The sequence below is a fragment of the Cardiocondyla obscurior genome, linkage group LG05 (genome assembly GCF_019399895.1).
Source record: "Cardiocondyla obscurior isolate alpha-2009 linkage group LG05, Cobs3.1, whole genome shotgun sequence".
NCBI classification, from domain to species: Eukaryota; Metazoa; Arthropoda; class Insecta; order Hymenoptera; family Formicidae; genus Cardiocondyla; species Cardiocondyla obscurior.
The window spans coordinates 3,260,991-3,285,722 of record NC_091868.1 but is presented as its reverse complement, the minus strand read 5'-3'; the positions used below and the strand labels follow the sequence as shown (position 1 = coordinate 3,285,722).

At 34.6% G+C, this 24,732-nt stretch overlaps 3 protein-coding genes across 10 annotated transcripts; 2 read left to right on the top strand and 1 right to left on the bottom strand.

Moving 5' to 3' along the window:
• Positions 1 to 186: 186 nt before the first annotated feature.
• Positions 187 to 2,722, top strand: LOC139103018 (zinc finger matrin-type protein 2-like). 3 transcript variants are annotated; one of them, XM_070657339.1, is made up of 6 exons: positions 189 to 486; positions 1,213 to 1,385; positions 1,744 to 1,964; positions 2,053 to 2,126; positions 2,232 to 2,377; positions 2,463 to 2,722. In XM_070657339.1, the coding sequence occupies exons 2-6, from the start codon at positions 1,377 to 1,379 to the stop codon at positions 2,607 to 2,609; spliced, it is 597 nt and encodes a 198-aa protein (XP_070513440.1). In that variant the 5' UTR covers positions 189 to 486; positions 1,213 to 1,376; the 3' UTR covers positions 2,610 to 2,722. The 3 variants fall into 3 exon arrangements, with proteins under 3 accessions (XP_070513438.1, XP_070513440.1, XP_070513439.1); XM_070657338.1 differs by having other exon boundaries at positions 1,192 to 1,385; XM_070657337.1 differs by lacking the exon at positions 1,213 to 1,385 and having other exon boundaries at positions 187 to 486.
• A 3,029-nt stretch (positions 2,723 to 5,751) lies between these two features.
• Positions 5,752 to 11,216, top strand: LOC139103016 (uncharacterized protein PF3D7_1120600). 3 transcript variants are annotated; one of them, XM_070657332.1, is made up of 5 exons: positions 5,802 to 5,936; positions 6,689 to 6,806; positions 7,370 to 7,738; positions 7,832 to 8,004; positions 8,106 to 11,212. In XM_070657332.1, the coding sequence occupies exons 2-5, from the start codon at positions 6,694 to 6,696 to the stop codon at positions 10,646 to 10,648; spliced, it is 3,198 nt and encodes a 1,065-aa protein (XP_070513433.1). In that variant the 5' UTR covers positions 5,802 to 5,936; positions 6,689 to 6,693; the 3' UTR covers positions 10,649 to 11,212. The 3 variants fall into 3 exon arrangements, with proteins under 3 accessions (XP_070513432.1, XP_070513433.1, XP_070513430.1); XM_070657329.1 differs by lacking the exon at positions 5,802 to 5,936 and adding an exon at positions 5,976 to 6,432 and having other exon boundaries at positions 8,106 to 11,216; XM_070657331.1 differs by lacking the exon at positions 6,689 to 6,806 and having other exon boundaries at positions 5,752 to 5,936.
• Positions 11,217 to 11,480: 264 nt separating this feature from the next.
• LOC139103017 (sodium-independent sulfate anion transporter) lies at positions 11,481 to 16,977 on the bottom strand. 4 transcript variants are annotated; one of them, XM_070657335.1, is made up of 12 exons: positions 15,626 to 16,977; positions 15,302 to 15,442; positions 14,823 to 15,227; positions 14,554 to 14,747; positions 14,303 to 14,457; positions 13,472 to 13,769; positions 13,075 to 13,387; positions 12,828 to 12,989; positions 12,564 to 12,704; positions 12,281 to 12,426; positions 12,023 to 12,175; positions 11,481 to 11,916 (listed from the first exon to the last, which is right to left on the bottom strand). In XM_070657335.1, exons 4-12 carry the CDS (start codon positions 14,686 to 14,688, stop codon positions 11,692 to 11,694), a joined length of 1,728 nt encoding a protein of 575 aa, XP_070513436.1. In that variant the 5' UTR covers positions 14,689 to 14,747; positions 14,823 to 15,227; positions 15,302 to 15,442; positions 15,626 to 16,977; the 3' UTR covers positions 11,481 to 11,691. The 4 variants fall into 4 exon arrangements, with proteins under 4 accessions (XP_070513436.1, XP_070513434.1, XP_070513435.1 ...); XM_070657333.1 differs by having other exon boundaries at positions 15,302 to 16,977; XM_070657334.1 differs by having other exon boundaries at positions 15,121 to 15,227; positions 15,302 to 16,977.
• Positions 16,978 to 24,732: the final 7,755 nt, after the last annotated feature.

Here is a 24,732-nt window from a genome sequence, read left to right as displayed (position 1 = left end):
CGTAAGTTTTAAGAAAATAACCAATTATATTACATCATTCTTTTAGAATTATGATACAATTGGTTACTTTCTTAAAACTTACGGCTTTACGACCGTTTGTTACTGCCATTGTAGACGAGCCTTTAGCTTTAGCTTTTTAACGCTAGCTTTGCGTTGCGGTAGAGTGGGGGTACAACGCCAGCTTTGCTTAGCTGCGTGAAATCGCACTCTCTCCGGCGGAGACCACCAAGACGTACGGACAAGAGTCGAGTTGAAACGAACGTAGCCGAAGTTGCGGGTAGGAAAGCGACCAGAAGCGACGCCAGCGAACGACGCGAGGGCGCCTCCACAGATTTGCAGCGAACGGCGTACGCGTTCAACGGGCGCGGCTTTGTGTCTCGTGGCTTACGTAGTAAAATGTCCTCCCTCGATTACCTGGACCTTTTCGAAGGCGAGGGAGACGTGCGGCAGATCTTCTTCAAGAACACCGCCTGTTTGCCGATCAAGGTAAGAAGCTAACTACGCCATTCGAGCGAACGGCTATGGCGATCCATCTTGTGAACCTTCGCTGACGATCTCGCGGACGAGATATCGGCCTCGTCGCTCCTCGAACATATTCTAGATCGCTTTGTAAGAGAATCGCTCCGTGGCGCGGCGCGTCGCGGCTCGGCGAGGAGGATGCCGCACGTCGGCCAGGCTCGATCCTGCTCTCGTCGCTTCTCGCCCTTTGTCATACCGCTAATTACTTGACGGGCTTTGCCGCGCTTTTTCCCTCGCCCGGAGCTCGAGATACCGTTCGATAAGAATTTGCTTCTGTTCCGATCTCATATCAACGCTCTCGCCAGAAGCATGGACGATCGTAAGCGTCTTTCACTACCGCGAACTCTGTTAATCTCGGTTGTTGGCGTTTTCGACATCTTGCCAACGACATTGTTCACGCGAAACGCGTTACGTGGATTTCACTCTGCTCCTGCGAATCGATAATCGTACATCTTGTTTGAAAATCCCTTTTGTCACAAAAACGCAACGATTTTGTCGTCGATTGTTTCATCCCGAATCACGATTGATGTAGTTTGAGATTTTCTATTTAGAGACGTTAGTGTTTCTTTTCAACAAATTTCGCTTTAGTTTAAACAAAAGTCTTCCCATCTTCGTATTACGGCGTTAGATCTTCTTATACTATTCCGTGGACCTAATCTTTATATTTTTCAGTATCTATGGTTTAATCCACAGATGTGAGAGAAGGTGTATTTTGTTAACCTTACATAAGTATCAAATACTTCATCTAAAAGAAGAGGTTATTGTGCCACATCAGACACTGATAGAAGCACAAAAACTTGGAAAAAAAAAAAAAATCAAATACTTCATCGTTGTAAGACGAGAAAAATAATGCAGATATGTCGATGGTAATTAGTTATAATTTTATATTACGTGCATACACCCACACACACATAATGGCAGATAATATTAAATTTGAATCGTACAACAGCTATCTACTACGTCTCGGTTATTTGGACCATTATACATATTTTAACTTTTATGATTTGTTGTGATTTAACATTTGCTGCTTTTTATTTACGTCAAAGATCAGATACTTCTCACTTGTGACGTAATTCTATCTTGTTTTTATTATACGTTGAATATGTCACAAGTGAAAATTATCAGAGCTTTGATGTAAATGGGAAAGAACTGTAATTTCTTAAGTTATTCAGTTAAACATTATAAACGTGACGGAAATTATATCGATCATATTCTTTCTTATAGCGACCTGATGATCATCGAAGAAAATGGAATCGAGAGGAATACGAGAGGATAGCGCTCCAAAGACTCCAAGATGAAATTGCGGAGGAAGAATTGGGAATTCCTAAGCAGCCAGCAGTCAAAAGAGAATTACTGAAACAAAGAGATTACAAAGTTGATCTTGAATCTAAATTGGGCAAGAGTGTTGTTATAAATAAAAATACCCCATCGTCACAAACCGGAGGGTAAAGGTTTAATTTTAATTTTTTTTTTTTTTTTGAGAAAAGAAAATGTACAATTTTATGGTTTATCATATAAAATTTTTATTTGCAGGTACTACTGCAATGTGTGCGATTGCGTTGTCAAAGACTCTATCAATTTCTTGGATCACATTAATGGGACAAAACGTAAATTTCTAAGCTTGTAAAATTATATAATATAATTAAAGTAATTTAATTTTGTTATTTTATTTTTTCACTAATGTAGCTTATTTTTTTTTTTATTATATTTAGATCAGCGTAATCTGGGGATGTCTATGAAGATAGAGCGATCTACGTTGGACCAGGTTAAAGCAAGATTTGCACAAAACAAAAAAAAGCTTGAAGAAAAAAAAAAAGATTATGACTTGGAACAACGAGTAAAAGAGTTGAAAGAAGAGGTAAATTTTTCTCTCTATAATCGTTGAGCTATTTTTTTCGTCTGTTGGGCAATTTGTTAATAACAATTATTTTTATTATTTGTAGGAAGAAAAAATCAAAGAATACAGGAAAGAGAAGCGAAAGGATAAGAAAAGAAAGCACGAGGAATTGCCCGAGGATGACGCAGGACCTTCCGATGAAATAGCTGCGATCATGGGATTTTCAGGCTTTGGTTCGAAAAAAAAAGGATAAACTACGTCTACCGTGCGTTTATTAACAATTTACACTGCTTTGAGAAAGAAAAACATTGTATTGTTGTAGTATATGTAAAAAGTGTGTAATATTAAAAAATATTTTTAAACTTATTTTATATTTTTATTAACGCTATTATTTACTGATAGAGCCTTAATTCTTCGGAAATATTTTCCTCAAAGAAAATCAACGTAAATGCACTTTCAATGAAACGATTGTTGCGGCGATTCCGGTCTTTCTTTCTTTATCTAAAAAATTAATTCGACCCAAGGTTTACTTTGTTTCTTTAAAAATGTGTCCTCGTCAAGCAATAAAATCTACGTGGCTTCTTTAAAGTATATTTCCCTTTTTGAAAAGCAGCACATTTCTTTTTTCGCGTCTAAAAATATTTTTACTGATATTTCTCTCCTGAAAAAACGTGTCCATTGATCTCAGTTCGATTTGTCAAGTAGATATTTCATTATCGGATGGCGTGAGGAAATAAAAAAGCGGTCGCGTCGTGTCACGTCACTAAACGCGTAAGTTGACAAATCACTAGAAGTGGAAGAAGAGACTAACGATAAGACACGCGCGATGTGCGGCTCCCGCAGACTTTCGAACGGGCTGTGAGGGGCGTGCTGCGAGAAAAGTACGTCGCGCCTGCACGTAAATCGAGACACGGACTGCGCCACCGCGCCGCTTCAATCCCGGAATCTGGCTGGCTACCTACGTGAGCCTCCGCCGTAGATCCTGACCCTCCGCTAAGTGGGAGATGAATAGCTATGAAGGAAGATCTTCTCCCTCCCTTTTTCCTCGCGAGATCTCTCAAGAAAAGATCCACCGATACATTGAAAAGAGAAAATTCGTTATTTTTCTTCTGTAAGGCTAAGGAACATTCTACGATAAGACATAAATCAGTAGTCAGAAGTCATAACCGGGTTATAAGTCTGTTCTGAGGCAATCATAAGGTTTATACTTGCCTTAGATTTGCCCAATTGTAATTAGATTTTTATATAGAGTGCTCTTTAAGACCCTGATAAAAATACACTTGGTTTTTCTCATTCAACAATTATTAAAAAGAAAAAATTATACATTAAAAATGTTTTATAACATTAATATATAATTAAATAGAATAATAAAAAACGTATGAATGTTAAGATTTAGGTATACAATTCGCGAGTTTTATTTTTACATGCACAATACACTTAAACACGCATTTTCTTTCAACATTACCTATTTATAAAATTTTTAACTCTCACAATGAAGGAGGTCGTCAGAAATGTGATTTACAATTGTTCCACACACAAAGACAATTTAAAAGTATTTATTCTCTATAAATTTGTACCAAATAATCTTAATTAATTTTAATTAATCTTAGTTAAATCACCGTTAAAGCTCATGTGATTGATTACTTACGTTGGTCGAATTTGTAATTGATAGTTTCTTTTTTTAATTTTAAAACACAAACCTCTTAGAACAAAAATAAAAAATACATTTTATTTTTAAAATATCCCCTCTTGTCTCCTTAAATTTCAATTATAATTATATAATTGAGATCAAAATTGTTGGTTACTTATCTTACTTGCCTTCAATTGTTATATCAGCTGCAATCTTCTTCTTCAAAGAAACAATGTTTTTCTTTCTCAAAGCAGTGTAAATTGTTAATAAACGCACGGTAGACGTAGTTTATCCTTTCTTTTTCGAACCAAAGCTGGAAAATCCCATGATTGCAGCGATTATGGGATTTTACAGTTTTGATTCGAAAAAAAAAGGACCAGCTATTTCATCGGAAGGTCCTAAAAGATTATGATGTTGGACCAGGTTAGAGCAAGATTCTTACAAAATCAACTTCTTGGATCATATCAATGGGACAAAACGTAAATTTCTAAGCTTGTAAAATTATATTATATAATTTTACAAGCTTAGAAATTTACGTTTTGTACCATTGATATGATCCAAGAAATTGATAGAGTCTTCGACAACGCAATCGCACACATTGCAGTAGTACCTGCAAATAAAAATTTTATATGATAAACCATAAAATTGTACATTTTCTTTTCTCAAAAAAAAAAAAAAATTAAAATTAAACCTTTACCCTCCGGTTTGTGACGATGGGGTATTTTTATTTATAACAACACTCTTGCCCAATTTAGATTCAAGATCAACTTTGTAATCTCTTTGTTTCAGTAATTCTCTTTTGACTGCTGGCTGCTTAGGAATTCCCAATTCTTCCTCCGCAATTTCATCTTGGAGTCTTTGGAGCGCTATCCTCTCGTATTCCTCCCGATTCCATTTTCTTCGATGATCATCAGGTCGCTATAAGAAAGAATATGATCGATATAATTTCCGTCACGTTTATAATGTTTAACTGAATAACTTAAGAAATTACAGTTCTTTCCCATTTACATCAAAGCTCTGATAATTTTCACTTGTGACATATTCAACGTATAATAAAAACAAGATAGAATTACGTCACAAGTGAGAATTATCTGATCTTTGACGTAAATAAAAAGCAGCAAATGTTAAATCACAACAAATCATAAAAGTTAAAATATGTATAATGGTCCAAATAACCGAGACGTAGTAGATAGCTGTTGTACGATTCAAATTTAATATTATCTGCCATTATGTGTGTGTGGGTGTATGCACGTAATATAAGCAGTTTTATTTCTTTGCATTTTAAGTTTAATCCATTGAATGTAATATAGAGAGGAAACTCACAATCAGTTAAGGCTGGTGTTTATAAATAACGACCTAAAATTCGCACGTGCTTCTTATTATATTTTTGCTGTTTTTTAGAAAAACTATGATCTAACAAACGATTTTCTTTGCATATTCGGGAATAACAAACGATTGCGCATCGATTAAGCGTAAGTAGAAGTAAAAATTTTACTTGAGGTGCTAATTTTATACTCAAATTTATTTTTTAATTTCTGTAACAAATATTATTTAACAAATGTTTTTCTTTATCTAACATTCAATAACAAACGACTAACAATCGATTTGCAATAACGAAAATTGAAAATTCCGAAATAGAGGTGCTAACTTTATTGAGGTAGGAATTACTCGTGATCAATCGGCGCGCTTGTATGTTCTCACGCCCGACGAATCAGGTGATAACTCTATAATGGCGTTCTCCTCTTCGACATCCAATCAGCACAATTGACAAATAGTGCAGCAAGCAGCGGTGGAATTTTTGAAATTTTCCTGCGGACAATCGGCAATTCTGTTTATGGCGTCCGTATCGTCCGTATCTCAACCAGAGCAGGGGCAACATTCCTTCCGGTTCTACTGGACGCTGTGTAATTCCACGTTGACTCGTATCGGTGAATATTGCAAGCTAGCAAGGTAAAGTCTGCTCATCGATTCCCGGCGGTTAATCGGCCGCTGTTTAGCCTGTAATCCCGTTGTCCTCAGCATACCGGTTTGCATCAGTGTATAACGTGTTTTTCACCGTTTCGAAAGCTTGCAAGCAGCCCCTCCGACCCCTGCATAGCCCATATATTGTTGAGCCATAACATTATCGTGTCGTTCGTGTTTACATTCGAGGAAAACGACGTTAGGATTCGATTACACTGAGAATATTATGTAAAAAAGTAGGTCATTCGTGAGGGCTTGGGCAGAGGAAACTTCGTAGTAACTTGCTTGCGCTCGGATTTCATGCAGTTTTTTTCTTCCCCTCCATTGCTATTGTGCGCATAATAATTGATGATCCCCTTTGAACGAATTTATTCTCTTTTCCAATTAAGAAACATACGTGCATGTAGCAAAACGTTAACACGCAGAACAAAACCTATTCTACAAATATTGTTTTGTAATACCGTATATAATTCTGGATTATTTTGTAAGTTTCTATTCTTACAAATTATTATAAGTTGATTAGATTGTAGGCAGTTTGTATATCAATTGCTGCAACTAAAAATAATGAACATGAATAATTGACAACTTTTGTTATGTTGCAATTATAAGTAGACTTATAACCCAAAATACATTTTAAACAAGTAGTTTATGGAATGTTTAAAAGCAACTTTTGAATATAAACTTAAATTTAGAGACACATATTTCACAAATATTTAGTCTTACAAATATATTTGTGATAGGTATAATGGATTGCACTGTTAAAAGTTTAAAAAAGACTTCTGACATAGAGCGGAAGACAACACTCAACAAGCTACATAATATGCAATGGCTGAAAAGTACATCTCATTCAGCAAATCCGTATGTTTAATCCTTATTTCTTTGTCTTAGTATATAATTTCTTGTGCTGTGTATCAACATTGTTTTGTGTTTTCATAAAATCTCATTTTTTATCATTAATTTTATTTCTCAATAATTAAATTTTGTTAAGGATTTTCTACAACATGTACATATATATATATATATATATATATATATATATTAATTAACATTTACTACAACTGTTATATTATTAATTGTCTTATATGATACAAAACAAAATATAGAAAATAAATTTGGTTTTGTTAATATTATACAGGTATACAGTTTATTTAGGACAATTATATATTAATATTGGAACTATTTTAATTAAATTTAGTTGTAGCTTATTTATGTATATTTGTTAGATATATGCAGAATATTTAAAAATATTTGACAAATAGTTTGTACACCTTTTTTTATAATTACTATAAATATTAATATATATATTTTTGTAAATATATTTACTAGCTGATATAAAAAAGGACCGACTAAAGGTATATCTCATAACATTGCATCTATATCATGTGCTTTAAAATTACTTTTCTATTGACTTTTTATTGCAGTGGAAAGATAAAAGCTGTTGTCTATAGACAAGAGCAGGATGGAGATAAGAAGATAGAAGATAAGCTTTTGGCACTGACGGAAACTATCAAGGCACACTTATCTGAAGAATCCAAGAAGTGTCCATCATCAGATGATAAAACACATTCATGTGATGACACAATGCCTGAGAACAATGAGAATATGTGGAACAAAAATATAGACACAGCTAATTTGTTGAATACTGATAAGCCAGTTGATCCAAAGAACGAAGAAGATGTGCTGAGTATTGTGGAAAGTATTGTTACAGCACACATGGAAGCTGAATTTTGTAAAAATAAACCACATGAAGGTGAATCAAGTACATCAAAGAGCAATACCGAAGATGTAAAGTAAATATAAAAAAATATATTTTAACTTATTTATATTAACTGTTATTTTAATGTCTTTTTTATAATGATATTTTTATATCTATAATAATTTAGGGATGCAGTTAATCCTTCCAATTCATCAAAAACTGACGAAAAGCTTGCAGAGAAATTAACAACACATTTTGATGGCAACAATAATAATTCTAAATCTGCAACATTGTGCATATTAGAAAAGAATGATAAACCAGCGTCAACTTGCAAAACATCTAATACAGAAAAAGATAAAGGTAAGTTTATATATAAAATATATATATGTTGTATTTATAAAATATATTTATACATTTTATATAATTTTATTTAATATTTTTACTATTTATTTCATTTCTAGACATGCAGATTCAAACAGATAATACAATAAAAACCAGTATTAAAGACGACAGTAATATAAATTTAACCAAAGATAATGAAAAGTATACCAATTCTAGTAATGATTCCAAAAAAGCAGTTTGTAGTACATCGAAACCCGTGAATAACACTGATAAAAATGGAAAAGATTATTTTAATAATAAACAAAGTGCAAAAACTGGTTTTACAAAAAAACAAGAATTTGTGAAACAACGTAATGTTCCAAAAAATGGAATGGAAAAAGAATCAAAAAATTTTACGAAATTAAATTTAACGAAAACAGGCGTTGAAACAGTTGACACAATATGTCAAAATAAAAATTCAAACAAGGATAAAACTTTACAGAAACAACAACCAGCGACGTCGAAACAATTTACTACTCCGAAAGTAAAAAATCAAGAGCCTTTTAGAAAGAATACATCTACGTTTAATTGCATTGATAATAAAAATAAAACGGAGAAAACGACACATACATCTGAAAATGCTAAGACGCTGTTAAATGAATCTGAAGGAAAAACAGAAAAGATTTACGAAAAGAATGTTAAAAGTGATCCAAAAATGAATCGAAGTGTTGACTTCAAAAGAAATAATACATTTGTCGCTCAATATAGAAATTCAATGTTTTCGAAGCCGTCACAACATATTTCCAGAACAGGACAAGGACCTCCAATGTATGGAAGAAATCCATTTGTGTATAACAATTCAAAGTTTGATAAAACTCGTAATTGCAGTACTGAATACAGAGTAAAAAAAGAACATGTATCAATTAATGCACCTGTTAATGCATTTACAAAATCAAGTACAGCAACTGAAGAACTTGACACAGGTAATGTGGAGAACTTTGTAAATGAAACAAAAGAAATAACTGAACCGATAAATGTAAATTCGACACTTGAAGTTAATACATTAGAATTTAATGATAAAAAAGATATGAATGTAAAAATGGAGACAAATTTGACACAAAATGAAGAAGATACGAATGTAAGTGTTGATTGTCGAGAACAACAACCAACAACGTCAAAACAGTGTTCTGTAGAGAATCGTACAGAAACTAATATCTCACAAGCTGAAAAAATAAATAATGAAGAAACAAATTCGATTAAATGCTCGTCAAATGTAGTTTCTGGTAATTATACTACAGCCTCGCAAATTAATCCAATACATCCATATTCATCAAAGGCAGAAAATTTAGAAAGCAATTTAACTACTTGGAATCAACCATCTGAAAATGCTGTACAAAAAGGCGCGACAATTCCGAATTTACAACAATCTATGGAAAATATGCATTTTAATACGCAACAAAATTTTCCTCACCCAAGAAATTCACCGAGACAGATGTCGACATGGGAACCGAATAATAGCAGATTTTATGATCAACATTTTTCGGCCGGCGACATGATGCGAATGCCGCAAATTCCAAATATGTATAATGCACTACCTTATGAATTTAATACACAAATATCGAGTGATAACAGTGCCACCGCTACACCTGCACTGGAAACTACAATCAATAGTAACAGAGAAAATTCAAATGTTATTTATAGATACGAATCAAACGTGCCACAGAGATCAGTTATGGCTTCAGAATTCCCTGGTCATTCTGTATCATGTCAGACTAACGAAGTTAGGTGGAGTGTTCCGGTACAAGATGGGTTTCATGATACATATGTTACACCGCAACCTACAATGATACACGTTTACAATCCCGCAGTCTTTAATCCTGATGATTTTAACAATACGCATGCGATGGATTATGTTTCGCATCCAATAATTTACGCGCCAACTCCTTATTTGCAAACTTGGAATTCGCAGTTACAATATCCAATGCCAGTTATGTATAATTCTCCATGCACGAATTATACCACGATTTCTCAAACGAGTAATCAATCGAGTAACTTTAACAATCCTATACAAGAGCAACAATACAAACAATATAACTCTTATGTGCAACCGAATAATTACGTTAGAGATACGTACAATGATACAAATTCTTGTGTTGCACAACCAAGCAACACTGCCGATAATATTCCGATAAAATCCAATTATTACAAGAACAATAGTGGTTGCACAGTTTATAACGTTCCTCGATATGCACCACCAGTTTCATATTCGAGAACGCAACAAGGTATGAATTTTGTGCCTCCGACAAGCATGAATCATAATGCATCGTATTGTTCGCCTCATCAAAAATATTACAAACCAAACGTACCGAATTACATGAAAAATGCAAAAAGCCGAGACTTCGTTTGTGACGACAATGGAACAGAAGACATACCACCAATGATATCTCCTACAGAATTTGTAACAAATAATCTGCCGATCAAGACTAGTCAGTTTGCGACACCCGTGTTTAAACCAGAATTCAAAACAAAATCGAATTCAGGATATCGCTCAACGTTTAATCCATCTTTTCAGAGATCCTATAACGGTGGTTTTCGCAGGCATGCAACTTTTCAAGATTTACCAAAGGAATATACACATCCCATGAGTATCGGCCGTGGCTCGTACAAAGTTAAAAAAACATAAAGGTGCCAGATTTAAACTAAACATTTTTAAGTCTTAATATAAAATACGGGTATATTCATACAAAAAAAAAAAACTAGTTTTAAAATTATCTACCTCTTACGTATTTCATAAAAAAAATCTAATATCAAAATCTTTCAAATTCTTTGATAAAATATTTAGTCCGATCTATTATAAAACGTAATTTACTACTTCGTATTCTATTTTTGTATCTTAAAAGAATGTTATGTTTTTATACAACAGGTAGTTAATAATATGATAGATATCAAAATGAGAAATTCCTATTATTAAAAGTTGCTAAGAAAATTAAATATATATGTATTGTTAAGTTTAAATATTATTCTGTTGTGATACCGCGTAACCTAAAATGATGCTCTCTTTGCATCCAGAGACTTGCTTTAAATCTTTATAGAGTTCAATATACTATATTCATACATATATATATAATTTTGTTTAAATCTAATTTTTCACAGATGGATTTAGTTACGAATCGTAAGATATGTAAAATGTTCCTAACATATCGATTGCGAGAAATGTTATTCAACAAATATATAGCATGTAAGATTTTCTTATGTTTAATTTCCTCAAATAATTTTAAGATCAAATGTTAAAAAAAAAATATATATATTCTACTTGTACTTTAATTTTCTATCTGATTTTTGTGTTTAAAATGTTAATATAGATAATATAGTTTATTTTTTTCCGGACTGGTTTTATGAAATAAATACATTACACTTTTGGTACTTCCGCATTTGATAATTCACATGATTCATTCTTTAAACAAACCCTTAATTTTTTAAGCGGCAGCAATTAACTTTATTCGATTTAATACAGTTTTTTAAAAATAAGATTTTTTTATTATGATTTCTTATATGTAAAATCAATTAAAATTAGAGTTTATGAGGAATTTGATAGGAGATGTATATCTGTAAAAATCTTTAATGTATTGAATACGTACATTTTATATTTATTGTTAGATGAGAATTGTTATCTTATTTGAATTGTGTTTCTAAAGAAAATATTTTAAAACATATGTATATTTTATATTATAACCATGTAGAGGCTCGTTCATCCGTTATAGAGGCAATTATATCATTCCGCGTTACGCTTTTAGATTCTCCTAAAATCGCGATTAAATCGATTTCATTTCTTACCATCAAAATTTGTTTACCCGACAATGATTGTATCCTCGCGAATATATCAGGATTTGGACGCAGCATTATCAGCTGGCAATTATTTTTCCTGAAGTCCTTTATCATCACACTGATACTCTAAAAAGTGTTATATTAATACTAATAGTTCAAAAGCAGCATATAAATTATTTATTAATATTATTTATATTGTATTAAGAATTAAATTAATTTTTTATTTTGAAACCTGTGCGGCAGTGAAATCTATTTTGTCTATGTGTTCACAATCCAGCACGACGTTCATGCCAGGATTTTTCGTCAAATGTGCTCTCAAATAATCTACAGCGGGAAACAAAATTCCAGCGGTAGGACGAACCAAGAAGTAGTCGACTGTTGAAATCTGCAAAAAGAAGATTTTTAATCTTTTATCGTAACTTTAAAAAAATAAGTAATTTCTTAAGAGTTTTCCTAAATTCAAACGTGCAGTTATTATATTTTTTCTTACATTTCTATGTTCGATATTTATCGTCGGCCGTGCGTTGAGGTATATCAATACAGCTAAATCGAACATCGTGCCTATTAAAATTCCCATTTCAATTCCGACGAATAAACACGCAAGGAACGTGATAAACGCCGGTATTAAATCACGTTCTGTAAATGAAAATCATATTAATTAGCTTCAAGAAATATTTTCAAGAATAGTTTTCAGAATATCTCAAAAATGTCTTTAAGACATTTTTGTGCGTGTTAATTAAGACTCAAAATAATGTTTTTAAATGCATACTTACTATTGCACCTCCAAATTGGAAGTATTGTACCGATTTCTACCATAAATATTACAGCGCTAATTATAACGGCGCTTAGTGTTGCCTTCGGGATGTAATAAAAGTACGGAGTCAGCAAATTTAATGCAAGTATGACTAGAATACCTGAAAATTATTTGTCATTAATACATTTTTCTTTTTTTTTACCTTTTTAACTTCAATTTTATCGTGGAGGTTTAATTGTTGTACACGAGAACAAATGCCGTTTGATCAGTTAATAAAACTCACCCGTGTAGATGCCACCTAAAGGTGTTTTAACACCAGAAGCGTTATTCACTGCGCTTCTCGAGAAAGATCCTGTAACAGGCATCGATTGAAAGAAGGAACCGACTATGTTACACAATCCTAGACTCAACATTTCCTGTGTCGCATCCAACGGCATGCCTTGCGCTTTAAACAAGAGCAATAAAATCACATTTTTACCGAGCTAATAACATTCAACGTTAAAGCAAATTCTTAAATGAAAAGGTTGTACAAAAGGCTTTTGCGATGGCGACGTTCCCGATAATAGAAATAATCGGTATGACCAAGATGCCAAACTTGAAGTTCTTCGTCATATCTATGAAAGTCTCGGTCTGGTTGTTAACTGTTCTTGAAAACGGGGGTGGCTCGACGGTTGGGAGACCAGCGACGATATGACCCGTAAGAACATATGGTGCTTCGCCGTGCGTTTCGAAAATATAAGATACAATTGCGCAAAGAACAACCACGAGAGCGTTCCTAGCTGTACCAATCATCCAGAGGAATCTCTTCAACGTGGTGTTGGCAACCTTTACATCTTTCAAGTACTGCAAAAAAAAAAAAAATAATAACGATAAATCGACAGAATAATAATTAAGTTTCTGCTATCAATTAGAACTGAATTGACTCACTTTCAAGATTAATAAAATCAGGATGCAGCAGCATGATAAAATCAAATCCGGTATCTTTGTCTCGGCGACGTGATGTACCAGCTCCACCCAAATTTCGACGAAACTCTCGCCGTGGATATTCAGCCCTAGCAGATTCTTTATTTGACTGCAGGCGATGACGACGCTTGCGGCTGATGTGAACCCGGATACCACCGGTATCGATATGAACTCGATTAAAAATCCCAGGCGTAAAACACCAAATAATACGATGATGCTCCCGGACAAGAGGCAAAGCAAGGTCGCGTACTCGGGAATTCCACTGAAAAAGAAATCATTAGACCTAATATGTCGTTTCAATAGATATCTTTTATGTTGTACAACCTTGAAGAATGAATTTTTCTCAAGATGCAGCTTATGAAAAATGGCTCTTAACAATTCAATTACGTTGCAATTCAAGCGATCGCTCAATTATCATACTCTTTCATTCACGCAACCGGATGAAATCTCAAGCAAGCATTGTTATGCCAATCGTGCGCATAAACGGCGTGTTCAATACACGCGAAATTTACTAGTTAAAAACACCTTCCGGTCAATAATCGTAAAGTTTTATCTGTTTCTAGCTAGTGCTATAAATTTTTATTTTGTATTAGAAGAAAAAAATAGAAACTGCTACTTAAAAATCTAAAAAGAAAAAAAAAAAAAGATGACATTATACAACTATTTAAAAGCAATAGAAAAGCTTCTGAATTAAAATCAAAAAGTTTTTAATACAATAAAATCTGGCATATTTAGTAAGCGTAGAAGGAAATTTTTTTATTAAAAAAAAAACGAAAAAAAAAAACGTTGACACACCTCGCATATGTCCAAGTTAGTAAAGATATGAGCGCAGTAGGACCAATGTTAACTTCTCGACATGTACCAAAAAAAATATATACGAAACTTCCTGCAAACGAACTGTAAAGCCCATATTGTGGCTCCAAGCCTGCTAAGTTCGCATAAGCAATTGCCTGTAATCACGATAATTGTTTTCTTAGTATTGACCGAATGGCGATCAAATAACGTCAACGTTTACCAAAGAAACGTATAGCTGCAGTTTTACGTACTTGAGGTATCAAAGTCAATCCTACGGTGAGTCCTGCGACAAGATCGCCTAGTGCATCCGTCAATTTATACCGTGGTAACCATTTAAAAATAGGAATTCTAGCTTCAAGTGTTCTTTTGAAATTAAATTTGGCCATTGTCGTTCATCGAGCACGTCGTCTTTTTAAACGTCTTAATAAGAATTCTGGTAAGAAATCTAAAAAGGCGATAAATAAAAATAAATTCAATATAAATAAATAATAAGTAAATTTATAAAAGGTTCAACTCTTACCTTAATACCGTTTGGTTTTTGTTTTAATATTTTCGATTATTTTTAAAATTATAGAAAAATAATATTTGTTAAGTTATTATTATATTTTTTAATCAAATTCCCCGATAAAACTTTTTCCTTCTTTAAGTTCTTATTTAATTATATTGTTTAATTATAAATTATTGCAAGTAGAAGAAATTTTATTAAATGGATTAAAATTATAATACATTGTTAAGTTTCAAGAAAAGAAAAATATTCAATTTGCAAATTTTTACGCAAGTGTTAACTGGCACATCATCCGACAACGATTAAGACTCACGTAACGTTATGTTTGTCTTCTGCTAATTGATCGCGCGGGAAATAATGACGTTTAATTACGTCGTATCATTTAACGTTTTGTGCATAAATTACACCACGAGTTTGTAACTAAAACAAAGAAATCCAATTTTAAAATTGACACAATTCATTCCGCTTTCTAACAAACTTATACAAATACTTACTGTGAGATTAAAGTGATCGGAACGTGATAACGAATAGATTATTCACAGTTTACGCGAATATTCGTGATGCATTTCTTTTTCTTTTTCTTTACTGCACAATTATCATAAAATCTGATGTACGATCCTCCTTATCACTGAACACTTTTATCGAAAGAGAATACGAAAGTATAAGTGTCGCTGGTTTAAAACAAAATTGCCAAACAATTCCTATAGTAAATGTCTCATAGTAAATGCTTCAATCAATCGCAAATACAGCGCCGATACTGTTTTTAATGAGAATTCCGTTACGCTGCATTGCCTCGTTAATTCACGTATTACGATTACCTTTTTAATCCTCACACTGGTTACTTATACAATCGGTTTTTCACACAACTGTTCAACTGTGCACACCTCTCCACCTCTTCGTGGTCTACACAGCATTTACGTGTTAACGCATGCGTTTACTCCTTCCTCCGTATGACATCACCGGTGGACGTCAGATCGCCAATTTGTTCCACAAATGAGGAGGTCTTTTCGTACCATGTGTAACGAGGGTATTTGATTTTTTAGCAGAAGATTTCAAGGAGATTTTACTTCCTTATAATCCTGCGTCTTTTAATCTACCCGCTTGTTTTCGGTATCAAATGCATACGTGAATATCTGTACGTATAACAGCGCATGATATCGCGAAATAAAAGATTTTGCAATTCGCGGGTCTATTTGCAAGGAACTAATTTTTTTTAATTCAAAATTAAATACTTTTATGTTAGGTATTTAAAAAAAAGAATTGTAATATTATCAAATATATTTATAACTGTTTCTGATTATAGATATATACTTTATGATTCGCTCTGATTATTATATTGTAACTTGATCGAGTCCACTACCGGAATTGTCCATGAAAATGTCCTTGCCTGTTTCCAATTAAAGCAAATTGATTTATATGTATTATATGAAATTCTTTTTTATTTCTTATATGTTCTTCTTGCGTGGTTTTACTATTTATATTCTACTTTTTTTTATCTTATACAATTATTTTTATTTTATTTTATTTTAATAAATGTCCTTGTCGTTTCTGCATTATATTATGGATACGAGAGAAAAAACGAAAGATCCGTGTAGAATCATGTACACACATTGCATTAAAATACATTTGTATTACAGATTTCTCTGTATGAAATAAAATTACATGTGGTGTAACGTAAAATTGAAAGAATTTGAAAAAATATAGATATAAACGCAAATAAAAATTAGCTACGTAAAAATGTCAAAAATTATTTTACGCTAATGCTTACAATTATGTTAAAAATCTTTTTTAGCAATTAAAGAATATCGCTGTTATCAACTATCGATATAACTTTTTACATTATAATGAAATTAATTTAATTTAATTTATATATCTTTTTAATTTATAATTTTTTACAACTTTTTATATCTTTATTTCTGAAATAATGTATTAATAGTATTATTATGGTAAATATATAAATCACGTAGGTTACCATTTATCCGACTGTGAACATTATTATTCTTTTATATGTATACCTCGTGATTAATATTTTAGAGAATCATGTAAATGTAAAATTAACGCTTAGCGTATATATACATAAACGGAGTAATTAATTAAAAAAAAAATCTAAAGATCTTTAATCAATTTATATTTATTCACACTTCCCTGACCAATTCACGCGATTCGCGATAAAAGAAAAAATTGAAGAGATAAACGTATTGCTTGACCGTTGCTAATAGCAAGACGATCAAATCCGCTAATTGCCAGTAACGGAAGTAACGTTTTATTTTATGTAATCGATTGTTGTCCTTAACAGTTGAAAAATTACGTAAAATCTCAAATATAAAATATGCGCTAACAGGCGCAAAAGAAGAGAGGTAGCAAAGATAAAAAGCAGAGTTTAAAAATACTCTTGTAACAAATAATGTTTTCATGTCACTGCTAATTTTTTTTCTTTTTCGCTCATTACGTCGTCGTATTGTCATCCGGTTGCTATTTATCATCGAGCCTGGTATCTTATGTAATTTTTTTATTCAATTTTACCGTGACTCAATTTAAAGCGATTTAATGCAATAATACCTGACATAAAGCAATTTCGACGTTTGCGATCACATTCTATAAAAGATTGCATCTTACTTTCCTCCTAAGACATACTTTTATTTAAAATATTTTTTTAATGCTCCACATTCTTTTATCTATCAAGGAATCCGGACGCGTTTTCATTATCTTGTACCGAAGGATTATATACCGAATAAAATACTCGTTTCTTTGCCGGTCCCACGAGAAATCGGAGGAAGAAGGAAAAAACTGCGCTTACTGGTCGCGTCATTGCAGCGGAATTTCGGCTGTAAGTATTCGTAACGGAACAACTGGATCCTTAACAGCGCAGTGCACCGTGTAAAAAAAAAAGGAAAAAAAAAAAAGGGTAAGATTATGTTTTATCAAACCCCGATCATCGGACCCGGATCTCTGAACCTTTCCGTGACTTCCTACTTCTTTTCGTAAACAAGAAACTCGCTTGGATTCGCGCTCGAGAGTTCTTCACCCTTTCCGCTTGTCCATCCATCATCGCGTACTTTCGTGACTCACTTGATGACCGGCTTCTCTGAAGGCTTTCGGAAGTCTTAATTCGATACACGAGTCAGCCTACCGTCTTCGCGAACGCTTCGATATACATATTCAAGTGTTAATCTATTGAATAAGATATTTTGTGCTTACATAAAATATGCGGCTGCAAAAACTATGCCTAGGAGAATGGAATATTCCGATACTCTTTGTACTTAATGTATCTCATCTTGAATTATTCTAGCATTAAATCAAATTAAAAGAAACGGTGATGGACATCTGTATAAGCTGTCATTATTAACGATTTGATAAATCATTATAATTTGTGTATTTACCAGAAAGAAAAAAAAAAAAATGTTAAAGTATATTGCAATAAATTATTCTCTTCTACATAACAATGACAATTATTTAAAAAAAAAATTAGTATTATAATTTAATTATTTTTTAATTTCAAAGTCCGGTGATTTCTGATCACTATCCCGTCACATTTAATAACTTCTCGTCATCTTAAAGCCACTTTATTTGATTGATTTCGATTAATTACGGCGGACAGCCGATGAGAGATCAAGTTCAAGATCAACGATGTTGAGCGAGCATCGTCATTAAAAGGAGGAGAGAGATATCTTCACGGTGAGTGACTCCTGAGCCAAGGACTTCGACCTACACCTGACTTTTGCGCTCGGACGATTTACATCCTCCGGTTTCCCAACTAACATTGAATCACGTCCCTTTCTATTGAAAAAAACCGAATTACCGGCAATTAAGGCGTTCCAAATTAGGACGACGGTTCATCATCGACTTTACCTGGTACAAAATAACACTTCTAGCGAATTTTTAACATTCGACGTGGAATATAGAAACCAAATTATAAATAAAGATTCTGCTAGCGACAAGATTCCGCTTATTTGGCGTCCTCAAGATTTAATTCAATAAATTGAAAAAAAATCTCATATATCAAAAAGAAGTCGTGGGACGTCTTATGTATTCGATGCTGGCGCCAGAAATGGCCAAACTTCGCGGTTAACTGTGTTTCGACCGTAAAAATCGCCCACATGACCGAAATCAGATTCAGGAATTCCGTATTGCCATTGGCGTACGTGAAACCTTACAGTTGCATTCGCGTGCGAAGACATACATGAATAATAAAAAAAAAATAAAAAACAATTTTGCACACTTTAAAATTAATTTAAAAAAAGTTTATTAAAAAAAAAAATTAATTTAAAAGACTAACTAGCCTTTATAATTATATTATATTTTTTGAGCTGTTTAAATTACACTTTTTTTTTACACCGCTGCATTTATTTATTTATTGACGAGTCAGCACGAATATCACGTCGATGTACCGTTAAAGATTCTTCCCCCCATCGAGCTACCAAGTAATGTCACCATGAAGAAAATTTACACAGCAACATTAAAAAAACGTACTGTAGACGCAAATAAATATATTGTCGCCTGAAAACGCAACGGTAATAATTCCGTGTTATCTGGGGATTCAATATACGTCTCTGCATTTTTTACATTAATCAATTAAATTTAATATTTTGCAGTAAGAAAAATTAATAACTTTAGGGAAAAGCTTGATTCTTTTTACTATTAAAAAAATTCGTATTCAGATTATATGCGGTGGACTTAAAATAAATTGTATATATTATTTTCGTATTTTTAAATTAAGTTCAATATATGCTTCTATTTTTTTTTTTTTTAAATTTCACAAAGTTATTATCAATAAAATTAGGTAAAAAAAAAAAAATACAGTGTATATTATTGTTATCTAAATCGCGAGGCTTTTATATCATTTAGAAGAAACTATACACGAGCTTACGGTGAGGCAAAAGATAATTATTACAGAAATAGACGTACTGGAGCATGCCTCGGAGCGATAATCTGCAGTTGAACGATGAGATAAATCCGTCTATTAATCATACCGTTCATTAAACCCCATGTAATCGGTCTATAAATGTCATACAAACCGTGATACAACATTAACCGAGATCGATCTTTTATTACAAATAGTTCCGCGAAGATCATTGCTTACACGTCTCGCATAGATAATTAAAATACAACTTTCTCAAACTTTGACTTCTTTGTAAGTCGATACGATACGTGCTCGCCGCCAATATAAATCGAACGGCGTCATTGCGATATTGAAAAATGATAATGTCTTCTTTAAATTCTTTTGTGAAGGTGCCGTTACACTTTGTGTGTCCGTTAAATAATCTCGAAGGAAACGTCCGGTCGAAATACCTCATTCAACGCGTACGGCAATAACAGAAGTAAAACAGGAACACGCGTATATATTATTTCACGTTCTCGCTTGACATATCATTACACTAAAGGAGGCAATTACGCGCGTAAAAAAAAAAAGCACGCAACATGCAACGTATCCGAAAATTTATCGAAGGTCGATCCTTAAATCGAACGGAGTTATCCTTGATCTTCGCCACATGTGAACGTCCTCGCGACCCGTTATATTAATTATGCACGTTACAGTAATGATATAATATTACTGCGCGAAAGCGTTTGATCTACCGCCTTGTCATCGATATTTAAAAGATCAATAAAAAGAAGGATTAAATGCGCCGGAGATACCGAGAAAGAATGCACGCAAACCTAAAATCAATTTGATCGTGAAATAATTACGCTGTCGGTAGCGATGATGGTTTCGGTCACAAAATGCAGTCCTTTTCTGGGTCAAGGATAAACACGCCTTTAATAATCTCGTCATGCACCTGCATGCAAACTGGATATGCTAAGGTGACATAAAATTGGGAGCCTAAATACGAATTTACCATCCCGGAAATATTTTTTTTTTTATCGTAGACATATTTAGAGATATTGCTTTCGGAGCGTTTTTATTTTAAAAATATTTGCCAGAAATAAATTCCTCGAGTAAAACATGTGGATTATTAATATTTTAGCTAACAAAATCAATCTTCTTTAAAAAAAAATATATATAATATCTAGGAAGGTCTAGTTTTCTATTTATTTTACTCAAATGTCTCGTTTTCCGCCGTTTATTTTATCATATCTCTAGAACAAAGATAAAGAAGACTTCTAATCGGCCATAAATGTCGGGAGTTTCTCAAGAAAACGATTTCGATTATTGGAAAAAAAATTGTACCGATAATTCTTTCGAAGCGACGGACGGTCGTAAGATACAAGTGCAATGAACAGAGTTTTATAGACCGTTAATGATAGTCGCCACGAGGCTGTGATTCAGTCTCGTCCTTGGATTCGACGGATCGGACGAGGTGCCCGCCGGACAAAGGACGCGGGAAGCGGCATGAAGATGATTCCGAGGAGGCGCAGAAAACCCGGCGAGCAAAAACAATACGAGGAGAAACGGCCTTGCATGATTATCGGTTTCAGCTGTAATCGCTCTTAAAGGGAAAAATAAAGCGCGCAAGGGCGAAACGTGACTGACGGAGGATGGCACTTTGCCTCAACGGCCGAGCCGCGCCGCTAAAACGCGCGCGTTGACAGTTACGAGGTGGGTGTGGATTTACGTCGTCGCGCGAGTGATAAGCACACCGAACATTTTAGATCGGAATCAAGGATTAGAGACCGCGTTGCCGATTCCGTTGGGCTATCGGGAAGAAAAATGCAGGGAATGCTGAATGAATCTTTCAAGCAGGACGGTCCGCTGTGCGCGGAATAAATGAACGGAGCAAGCGTCATCCTCTGGAATCGATCACTGACACTCTTACGGTCAATCCCGCGACCGCTCGAGCCAACCACGGTTACCGTTTTGTCTTGTGTGGGTAGATGGATATGTTCCTTTTTTTTTCTTTCTTTTTTTTTTTTCGCAAGATCCGTTACAAGTACGAGACTTTCTTATCTAAATTTCCCAACGGTATTTAAGCATGAAAATGCTTCCCTGCAACTCCGTTGCAACGATAGTCGTGCATTGGCAAAGACGAATTCAAATACAATTATTCATTTATAATTAAAATATAGCAAAGGAAACCAGACGCGGTTAAAAATCGAAGGGGCTTTTGTCGCTGATAAAAAATTTTTAATTAAGATGAAAGGCGATAATACGAAGAATAAAAGAAGGTACACTCGATGTATAATTATTTGACAAGTGATAGATTTTTCTAATGAAAGCTCCGGGCGCTCGGGAGATTAGGAGGGACTCGCCCTCGTTCCTTTCGCTCCGCGGCAATAAATAATCATCGTCCTAATGAATTCGTGCGAGCCGTAACTACCGGCCGGGCCCAACCGATCCCCGCCAGTTGCCGTCCACCCATCGTTTTTTCGCGGTACCAAGAAACACTTTTCGCATCGCCATGCATCAGTAATGCAGTTACGTTTACGTACAGGCCGAACAGCGTGTCGCCGGTTGCTCTGCTCGCTTGCTCGGGCGCGTAAAAACCGACTCGGAGAATCAACACCGAAATTCTCGGTGTTCCTTTTTTGCTCCGGCGAAACCGGCGGCGGTCACGGCGGTTTTCTCAACACCGACGTTAATTACCCTCGCGTTGCGCAGGAGGAGTACGTGCGGGGGAACCTGAATTACGGGGTCCCTGAATGCAAAAAATCCGCGCCGGTGGTACGTGCGCCACGGAAGGGCGAAGGGAAGGAAAAGTGCGCAAAGGGACGCGAAGAGGCGCGTCGGTTATTTATAAGCCGCTAAAGGTACCCGGTGTACGCCGAAGTCTTTCGACTGGTCAATGCTGCGCTTCTCTTCTCTGTTTCTTCGTCTCTTTTTTTTTTCCCCTTCATCTTTTCCGTGACATCGACATTTGACGATGAAAATTAAAAAAAAAAAAAAGAACCGCGAAGAAACTGGAGCGATCTTTATAAAGCCTTGCGTGCGCGACGACTTATCTTCCGTTCTTCCCCTTTTTTTTCAATTTTTTATTTTGTACCGATATCGTCCGATTTTTCCGAATAAAACCTGCCGTTGCACATACATTTTTATTCAACGCATTCGGTAAAGAAAATAATAATTAAATCAAGAGATCAAGTCATATATTAATTACTTAAATTTAAAGCGACTCCTTGCTCTTTCTTAATTAGTTAATTATTACCTCCGTCACAAGCATTAAAAAAAAACCCATTTTTACAAACAAATCATGTATATCTCTTTTATTCGTGTAGTTTCTTTGCACAGTGCGAGCATGACTAAACTGCAAGTTGCTTTAACTCGACGGGGGGTGGGAACGAATTGGGCGAATTAAATTTTGCAAAACAAAGAGTTATATTAAAAAAAAAAAAAAAGAACCCTCTCGGTATATATATTCAACTTGAAATGTCCACGTGTGTGTGCTCAATAACTGTACATCATATAGAAATATATAAGGCGCGCACGCGAAAATACTCGGAATATTAAAGGTGGCTTGAGACCTCCGTAACTCATAAATCATCGGCCTCTGCCCGTGCTTATGTATTCGCATGTCGACAGGATAGTCAATCTTTTAAATACATATGCGGTGCGTGCCCGAGCTAAACCCTTTTGGTCTTCTTAATGACGAGCGTCATTGTATACTTAAATCACTACCTTCGTGCTTTAATGATTACACAGTTGTCGAGTGGCGTAAAAACGATGATCCAGCTAAGACGAATTATCGAGTCAACACGTCATCAGCGATTACAAGCGCTTGAACGAAGCTCGCTCGAGAAAAGTTCTAAATCTGTTCTTTCGAATTTGGCAATTTTTTTCCCTAATACTTAAAATTTTGCACACCTGATAATCTACGCGTTCGATCGGTTAGCGCTCGTTTCGTTCGCCAGCTGGCTTTTCTTTGAAAGCTGAAGCAAATCACTTTACGCGAGTTTAATTGTCTCGTCGAAAAAAAATAGATCTTTCTTCAAAACGAATATTGCAAACGCGAAAAGAAGGAAATAAGAACGGACGACAGCGATACGGAGGCATTTTTGCGCAATGTTTATGGCTATCAATATTGCGTCAAAGATAAAAGTCCTGGAGACAGATGAATCGTGCGTCTGCCCTCATGAACGAATAATTCATGGATCCGCGGTGGACTTCCGCGCTTTATTCCACGGCTCGTTAATTCAAAATCTTTCCTTTGTGAAACAGATCGTTTCTTTCGTCGGGGATCTGCAACGAGACGGGGATCATGCACGTCCCGGCAAAGGATCCGGGATTTTTCCTCGGAACGTTTATGGCGAACGTACCGTGAAGTACGATCCATTGTACTCCCTTTCTGTGCATACGTTTAGTTCGTACATGCACCAGGGCAGTGTGCCCTTAAATAATGTTTGAAGAGATGGCATGGCATCTTTTTGAAAAGTAATGTGCAGCGAGATCTAAACGTCGAATGAAATACGCGGTATGAGAGTTATAATTATGTGAAATATTTTATGAAAAAGACCACGTCCGAGGAAAACAATTGTCTCATGCAACATGCTTGCTTCGTATTCTTTTACTAAACGATAAATTCTAACGAACGGTCCGTACGAATTTTAATTCGACGAGAAACGCTTTAAGTCTCGAGACAAATCGATCGTACGGATTTTCAATATTAAAAAATTAATTGTTAAATAAAAAAAAAGAGAGAGAGAGAAAAAAAAAAAGAAGAATTGATGCAAGCTGCCCGACCGATCGTTTTGTGCAATTAACGCGACTTATAAGATCGAATCTTGCACGAGGGGATTTCGAATAGAGATAATAAAGGAGATCGATTATTCAGCGGAGACAAGATCGGGGAATCTGCGGAAGCTGCGGTAAGTTCAACGCTTCGGTTGCTGCTAGTTGTCCTCGAGAATCTTTATATGGCGTAGATAGAAAATAAATGAGCGAGCGTCGCCTACGTTCCCACGGGATTCCTCGTTACTTAGGACTTGCATAGCCGCGGCACGCGAAGAACAATCGTCGATGATTGCTGATAATCACGATCTCGTGAGCCGTCACGGG

Bases quoted from the DNA above. Each gene is read 5' to 3' on its own strand.
- LOC139103018 (XM_070657337.1), top strand. From the start codon at position 397: ATGTCCTCCCTCGATTACCTGGACCTTTTCGAAGGCGAGGGAGACGTG. The intron at 487-1,743 runs GTAAGAAGCTAA...TCTTTCTTATAG, and splicing joins CCGCCTGTTTGCCGATCAAG to CGACCTGATGATCATCGAAG. The intron at 1,965-2,052 runs GTAAAGGTTTAA...TTTTATTTGCAG, and splicing joins CCATCGTCACAAACCGGAGG to GTACTACTGCAATGTGTGCG.
- LOC139103016 (XM_070657329.1), top strand. From the start codon at position 6,297: ATGATCCCCTTTGAACGAATTTATTCTCTTTTCCAATTAAGAAACATA. The intron at 7,739-7,831 runs GTAAATATAAAA...ATAATAATTTAG, and splicing joins AGCAATACCGAAGATGTAAA to GGATGCAGTTAATCCTTCCA. The intron at 8,005-8,105 runs GTAAGTTTATAT...TTTCATTTCTAG, and splicing joins TAATACAGAAAAAGATAAAG to ACATGCAGATTCAAACAGAT.
- LOC139103017 (XM_070657333.1), bottom strand. From the start codon at position 14,688: ATGGCCAAATTTAATTTCAAAAGAACACTTGAAGCTAGAATTCCTATT. The intron at 12,990-13,074 runs GTACAACCTTTT...TCTTGTTTAAAG, and splicing joins CGCCATCGCAAAAGCCTTTT to CGCAAGGCATGCCGTTGGAT. The intron at 12,176-12,280 runs GTAAGAAAAAAT...TTCTTTTTGCAG, and splicing joins TAAATATCGAACATAGAAAT to ATTTCAACAGTCGACTACTT.